The sequence below is a fragment of the Lycium barbarum genome, chromosome 8 (assembly GCF_019175385.1).
Source record: "Lycium barbarum isolate Lr01 chromosome 8, ASM1917538v2, whole genome shotgun sequence".
NCBI lineage: Eukaryota > Viridiplantae > Streptophyta > Magnoliopsida > Solanales > Solanaceae > Lycium > Lycium barbarum.
In genome coordinates this window covers 95,065,025-95,073,001 of record NC_083344.1, presented here as the reverse complement: position 1 = coordinate 95,073,001, position 7,977 = coordinate 95,065,025, and the positions used below count along the sequence as shown (strand labels likewise).

At 36.9% G+C, this 7,977-nt stretch overlaps 1 protein-coding gene across 1 annotated transcript; it reads right to left on the bottom strand.

Moving 5' to 3' along the window:
- Positions 1-6,861: 6,861 nt before the first annotated feature.
- Positions 6,862-7,488, bottom strand: LOC132607973 (secreted RxLR effector protein 161-like). The gene is made up of 2 exons (XM_060322054.1): positions 7,235-7,488; positions 6,862-7,123 (listed from the first exon to the last, which is right to left on the bottom strand). The coding sequence occupies exons 1-2, from the start codon at positions 7,486-7,488 to the stop codon at positions 6,862-6,864; spliced, it is 516 nt and encodes a 171-aa protein (XP_060178037.1).
- Between the last annotated feature and the right edge of the window lie 489 nt (positions 7,489-7,977).

Below are 7,977 nucleotides of genomic sequence, written 5' to 3'. Positions count from 1 at the left end.
TATATATATTCTTATGCTTAAATCACATAATCTTCATCCCCGGCCCGGGCCTGAAATTTGCTCAGCGCGTTCGCGCCACTCCTCGACACGTTCGCACAGGCTATTTTCTTGGCTTGCCATCCCAACTCGTAACGTCCATATCTTTTTATCCCAATGTCCTATTGAGGAGTGGTTTGTTGTGTTGGAAGCTGGAGTTCATGAATCTCACTCTGGGCTTTTGCATTGTCTCAAAACTCGTCACGTTCCAAAAGATATCCTTCCCAATACTTCTCATACATGATCATAAGCCCTTATAACCATAATATAGGCGCATATCACTTCAGATCGCAATTAAAACAACTAACACCTAACGAACCTCAATGTCCAAAACAACGAGGTGTAACAGTAACTCCTAAACCATGAACATATGAACCAATCTAGGCCGACAAGGCCATTCTGTAATACAAGTATGCTATCTCAGGCTGACAAGGCCGTATTCTGAGTAATTTGTAAATGGAAACTTGTTACACCCCATCCTCTCGGAGCATGAGCACGCCACGTATTTCACCATATTAATGGAATATCGGAGACGTCCCGTGAAGTCTTGAAAGGTACAAGCCATGGGAAGTACGTAACAACGAAGTAAAGGATGAATTATGATCTCGTAAGTCACGACCGGGAAGGACAACCTTGGAATCAAGGGACACGACCCTTATCAAGTATAATCAATGATAAATATCATGTATGGAAAGTTTCGAAAGCTTCCGGGATCAAGCGGATAGAAGAAAAGAAAGTTAATGGGACTTTGGAAGAAGTTGGTGAAATTTCGGAAGCAAATTTTGGTCCAACAAGATGGGAATGTAACTTTTAGCATACAAGGAGCTTTGAGGTTATTCAAGAGCCTAAAATGAAGTTCGTCGAGTCTAGTTTCCAACGCAACAAACCATTCGCCAATACGACATCGGAGTAGAAAGTTATGAGCATTTTAAAACAAACTGCCAGAAGCCCGCGAACCTACGCGAAAATTCTAGAAACCACTTAAAAGCCCACTAATTTCGGCCCGTCAGCCTAAACACGATTTCGACTACTATATATACCCCCTTAAGTCACCTAAATCACCTCATTTTTTCACTATTTCTCATCTCCACACCTCTCTAGAACCTCCCACAACATTCATCCAATATCCTTACACCAAAACTTAGCAAATTTAGGAGTTCCTACATCAAATTAGGCTTGGGTTTGTGAGATTAACATCGAATCGAGGCTTGTAAAGTTCGTAGTCACGTTGTAGTGTTGAAATTAATGTCGAGCAAAGCAAGAGATGGTGGAATTCTGAAGTTTAAGTTATTAAAGATGTCATACAAGCTTAGGAAGGTAAGAATCCTATCTTTATAATCATGGGTTTCGCTAATTCGAAGTTGTATTCGTTCAGGGGCGTATCTAGCATACTAAATGGGGGTTCAATTGAACCCCTAACTTTCGACGCTGAGTATAACTTTATGTGTAAAAAATTATTAAAATTCTAACAAATAGTTGATATGAACCTATAACTTTAAAAATATAATGGGTTCAATATTAAAAACCTTAAGGTTGAACCCCTAGAATTTAAATCCTGAATCTGCATCTGTATTCGTTAATCATCGCATATGTGGTCAAATTGAGGTGGAATTATCTTTTTGGGTATTGATTTTTGGGATGAAATTGATGTGGGGTTAGACTTGTTATAATATATGTTGTTGGGTATGTGATGAATTGAATGAATTGGGTATTGAATTATGCTAAATGGGTTACTATTTGTTTTACCAAAATTACGAGTTAAGCCCTTTATTGGATTCTAAGAACTGTGTTTGGTTGTTATTGTTGTTGTTGTTGTTGTTGATGATTGTTTTTATTGATATTACGGCTATCTGACACATGCCGGGATATAACAAAAACATAGGGAGTGCTGCCGAATTTTTCATAAATCGAACTCTTCAAAACTATAGGATTTGGATAAGCTGGATCTACGGAATCTACGAAATTGACTAAAGGAAGTATTTGTCGATATAGGTTTCGGGACGAAGGGACGAGCGGTGGAATAAGGGAACAAGTCGGGATTAGCAAGGCAGCAGAGACAGGTATGTAAGGTTTAGCTATCCTCATTTCCTTGGCACGACTCTTAGAGCTATTTAGCGTGCATGCTCCTCCATTCGAACAATCCAAAGTTTTACAAAGAAAGTATACGTTTTTATAAGAAAGCTAGATTTTGAGAAAAAGCCATGTTTTACGAGATTTACCGATTTTATGAAAAAGTATATTTTATATGATTTTCTCTAAAAGAGCTTATTGATTATGACTAAAAGCCCGTTAGTGCGCATTCCTTGACCCTTGTTAAATTCCACAAAATATCACGTATAATCCTTATGCTTGTTTAATGATATCATAACTATTATTGATTGTTCATTTGGCCTCGATATACATTCCATAACTAATTCGGAGGTCGCGACCTTACGTCACTCCGAAAGGCCCATGTCTATTTCTTGAACTCTGCATGCATTTATATATATACTCTATATGCACTATTTTACTTACCGAGCCGCGCTATAGTCGGCTGGGTATGGCACGTAGATGTGCAGCCACTGATCAGTTAGGTATGTTTACCGAGTCCCGAAAAGGGCCGGGTACGTTATGATAATGATGATGATATAAAGTTTCCCCGGACGCGGGAGGATATGATGATGATATAAAGTTTCTCCGGACGCGGGAGGATATGATGATGATGATGATGATGCTTATTTACCGAGTCCCGAAAGGGCCGGGTACGATATCTCACTGAGTCCCACTAGGGCCGGGTACATTATATATATATATATATATATATATATATATATATATATATATATATATATATATACACACTATATTGCATATGAAAAATGGTTTTATCATGCATTGCATATTAGTTGCTTTCAGATTATGTCCTTCGTTTTCTTATCTTATGGTTATTTCTTATTTCATTACCGTATTTCATCCTGCCTTACATACTCAGTACATATTTTCCGTACTGACTGTTAAATTTTGGGACCTGCATCTCGTGTTGTAGGTCGGGACAAGTTTACTGAAGAAGCGCCGTGATAGGAGCATCGTCAGCAGGTTAGCAAGTGCCATTCATCCGGACTTGCCTGTTTTGGTATATAATTATGACTGCATATTTACTGTATATGTTTTTGGATACGTCGGTGGGCATGTACTCCCGATCTTTTATGAGGATGATGTTTTCTACTCTTAGAGGCTCGTAGACCCTGTGTAGTGTGTTGGTGTTGGTCGTGAGAATTATGTTCTGTTAAATGGGCCTACTGACTTATGATATTGTTTAGTGGCGGCCTCGTCAGCACGCGTACTGTGATTATGTGTATATGTAGGTGATGTTGTCTACTGTTCGGTTTGGGTTTTGCTGAATACAGGTGCCGCTAAGGCTTTATGCTAAGTTATTCCAAGTCCATTATAATTATGTTATCTAGTTCAGGTTAGCTCAGCTGGCATTCCGACCGAGGGGTCGGGTGCCCTGTCACGCCTCCCGGCGGGGGTGTGACAAAACTATCTGACGGAATGGGATCACCCCAACATATATTAATATATCTAAATAGGCCGACAAGGCCACCATGTACGTCTACCAATATCAAACCCAAACAGGATATATATATATATATATATATATGTATATGGGCCAACAAGGCCGTCGTGTTGATATACTGAATATACAGGACACATCTACAAGCCTCTAAGAAAAAAATATTGTACTATGGTCAAGACAGAGCCCCGGCCTATCCATCATATTTGTATAACTCAAATGACTCTCAAAGCCTGGATGAGATGGAGCTTACCAATCAAGTTGATACTCAGCACCATATAATGTGGAGGTCTCTCTATCTGTCTGTCAGGACCTGCATGCATGAAATTCAGAGCCCCCGGCAGAAGGGACGTCAATACGAAATAATGTACCGAGTATGTAAGGCAACTAAATGACTGTACCTGATATAAGTAAATAACTAAAAATTAAAGATACTCTGGAAGCACAATTACCTGCTCTGACTCATCTCTTATATAATGTAATAGCATAGCTATCTGGACACATATAGCGCTCGTTGTATCTTTGTTCGTCCATATAAGGCTCGGTATATCTCTGTCCGACCATATAAGGCTCAGTATATCTCTATAATCATAGTACTATGTAACAGTATATATATATATATAGACTCTCTACTATTTCTAATGGCATGGAACAAGTATGGACTGTATATGGATTCCCGACAAGGGATGACAATGACACAACTGAGATATGATAATAATAGCAAGAGACTCTATGAACAACTCTTCTTTTATACGCTTTTTTCGGAAATTGCTTTGGTTATAGATTCATGCCAATCAAAGAATAGGGTTTTACATACCTTTCGTCGCCTATCCTACAACAACAACGCACTCAAGTCGTAGCACTTCATTCTACAACAAAATGATAATAGATCATCCTTAACTAAAAGGAAATTAAAATACGGTATATCGAGCGACAAGCTCGTCTCTTAACATAATCCACAATTCTCCATAACTTTCCTTTTTTCACAACGCATATAGAAACCACAAAAACAACATACCCAAGCTATATTTCATAATTTCTAGCCACAAGATGGCTCAAGAACAACCCAAAACAGTTCAACAAACTTCAACACTTCAATTATGATTTCCAACCTTTATCTCATAAATTCTTGATCAAACAAGTTAGGTAAGACTTAGACAAGCTCAAATATATGTATAAAAGGTATAATCTTACCTCAAATAAAAAGACAGCCCCAAACCTGAGCTTACTTCACCTTGAATAATTCCCCAAATCAACCACAAGACGAAGAAGAACAATCTAACGAGTACCACGAGATTCCTGACGTTTGATTCACGTTATTTACTTGGGATTTCACTCTTGGATCATAAAAAAACTTTGGGAGATGGTTTTCAAGTCTTTAGAATTTGGGACATATGAAAATGAGATTAAAATGAAAAAGCACCGAATATATACTTAAAAAAGAGCTTCCACCGCCCCAATATATGGCCAAATATACTGACTGTATTTCCAATATACGGTCCCTATTTTGGACCGTAACTCATCTTGAAAAAATCAACTTTTATGTCTAAGAGATACGGTGGATCCCTGACGGCCCGTACTTCATATGTACGGTCCGTAAAACATGGCCAACAATCTAACTTTCGACGAAACATATTTTTTTCGATTCATTTAACCTTTAAACCTTCCCATACCTACTGAACATTAACATGGTCTAACCACTTATAACCTCAAAGAAAATCCTATTTCCGAGCTTATGTTGACTTACTTACGACGAACTTAACATATAAAAACACGGGCTGTAACAATAACAGCCGAAGCACTTTATATCATTTCATATTACAAGGCAATAGTATTATGGTATACTACTTCCTTCAAGTCTAAATTATATGGTACTGTTTTCAAAACTTTTATATTTAATCCAAAGTAAACGATTTTTCACTATAATTAAGAAGATATTATTTACTTCTTTCAAATTTTTCCTTATTTAAATAAGTAGGATTTTTATATAACCAAAACATAAATAAATAGTAGGTACTATTTAATTAAGAGTAATTTAGTAAAAATACCTTTTATTTTTTAGGGGTAGGTGATTTTTTTGAGAGATGGTGTACTCAAGCTAAAAATGCTATAACCTATTTTATGGGTTCACACGATCCCAATAGTTTTTGTACCATATTTTTATTACAAAATAAATATCTATAAATATGGACCCAGTTATTATGGTATAATAACTGTACGATATAGGAACTCATAGACTTCAAATCTTATATCTGTTTTTACATATAATTTGGATCGCAAGGAGTATTACTTTAATACATATCAGTGAAGATATACCTTAGGCTTAATACATAGTCAACCCCCTAAACATGCCAAGATAGTAGACACTCGAACTAAGCCCTAGCTATTCTAATTGAACACCTCAACTCCTAATAAAGTGTTCCAATTAAACACTATTAAGTTCAAATTTTGAAACTTTTTTGCGCGTGTTCTCATTTATCTATTGGGTAGTTAAATTAACCACATTGTTATAAAACAAGCTCAAAGTAACAATATAAAATATTAAAACAAGAGAACAATATAGACTAAAATAATGTAAAGATGACTTTCTTCTTTTCTTTCAAGTGTATAGTACATCACATATCATACCTCTATTTATACTACTCCATAGAGAGGGGGTTACAAGATTGTCTTGAATATGGCATTAACCCCTTGAGAAGGTGGGAAGAATATGTGGTTGTGGGAGATGAATTAGGGAGTAGTGGAGGTGTGGTATAACTACACATAATGGTGCACATAATAGTGAATTAACTCCTAGAAGTTATGGACATCCACATTATGATATTTACAACACTCCCCCTTGGATGTCCGATAATGTTCCTCGTTACGCATTATTTGTTGTCTCGTTAAAAACCTTGTCAGAAAAACCCAATGGGACAAAATCTTGACTAAGGAAAAAAGAGTGCAGCGCGTATTTTCTCCCCCTGATGAAAAGATCACTTTAGTTCTCGAAGACGACGCATTCCAATCTTGTATATCAGCTTCTCAAATGTCGAGGTTGGTAATGCTTTAGTGAACAGATCCGCCAAATTATCGATCGAGCGAATTTGTTGAACATCTATCTCACCTTTCTTTTCAAGATCATGAGTAAAAAAGAACTTTGGTGAAATATGTTTTGTTCTGTCTCCTTTAATGTATCCTCCCTTCAGTTGAGCAATACATGCAGCATTATCTTCGTACAATATAGTTGGAATATCCCTTTTCAAAAGAAAACCACACATTTCCTGAATATGTTAAGTCATTGATCTCAACCAAACACACTCCCGACTAGCTTCATGAATGGCTATTATCTCCGCATGATTTGAAGAAGTGGCAGCTATTGTTTGTTTCATTGAACACCATGATATAGCTGTACCTCCATATGTAAATAAATAGCCTGTTTGAGATCGGGCTTTATGTGGGTCAGACAAATATCCTGCATCTGCATAACCGATCATATCTGACTTGGATTCATAAGAAAAAAATAATCCCAGATCAATTGTTCCTTGAAGATATCTGAATATATGCTTAACACCATTTCAATGTCTTTTTGTTGGGGAGGAGCTGAATCTTGCCAATAAACTCACTGCAAAACATATATCTGGTCGGGTATTATTGGCTAGATACATCAATGCCCCAATTGCACTGAGATATGGAGTTTCATCACCAATGAGCTCTTCATCATTTTCCTTAGGTCGAAATGGATCTTTATTTATGTCAAGCGATCTCACAACCATCGGGGTACTCAACGGATGTGATTTATCCATGTAAAAACGCTTTAAAACCTTTTCAGTGTATGTTAATTGATGAACAAATATTCCATTTGTCAAATGCTCAATTTGTAGACCAAGACAAAATTTTGTCTTACCTAGATCTTTCATTTCAAATTCTTTCTTCAAACACTCTATAGCTTTTGAAAGCTCTTTAGGAGTGCCAATGATATTCAAGTCATCAACATACACAGCTATTATGACAAATTCAGACCACACCTTCTTATAAAAACACAAGGACAAATAGGATCATTTTTATATCCTTCCTTTAGCAAATATTCACTAAGACGATTGTACCACATCCGCCCTGATTGTTTCAATCCATATAAAGATTTCTGAAGTTTTATTGAACAGGTTTCCTGCGAACTTTTGTATGCTTCAGGCACTTTGAATCCTTCAGGGATTTTCATAAAAATATCGTGGTCCAATGAGCCATATAAATAGGCTGTGACAACATCCATCAGTTGCATATCAAGCTTTTCACGAACTGCCAGATTTATTAGATACCTGAAGGTAATTGCATCCACCACAGGAGAATATGTCTCCACATAATCAATGCCAGGCCTTTGCGAAAATCCTTGTGCCACAAGTCGTGTTTTA

Excerpts from the sequence above, each read along its gene's own strand:
- LOC132607973 (XM_060322054.1), bottom strand. The coding sequence starts at position 7,488 with ATGAAAGATCTAGGTAAGACAAAATTTTGTCTTGGTCTACAAATTGAG. Across the intron at positions 7,124-7,234 it reads AGTGCAATTGGGGCATTGAT|ATATCTTCAAGGAACAATTG; the intron begins GTATCTAGCCAA and ends GCATATATTCAG.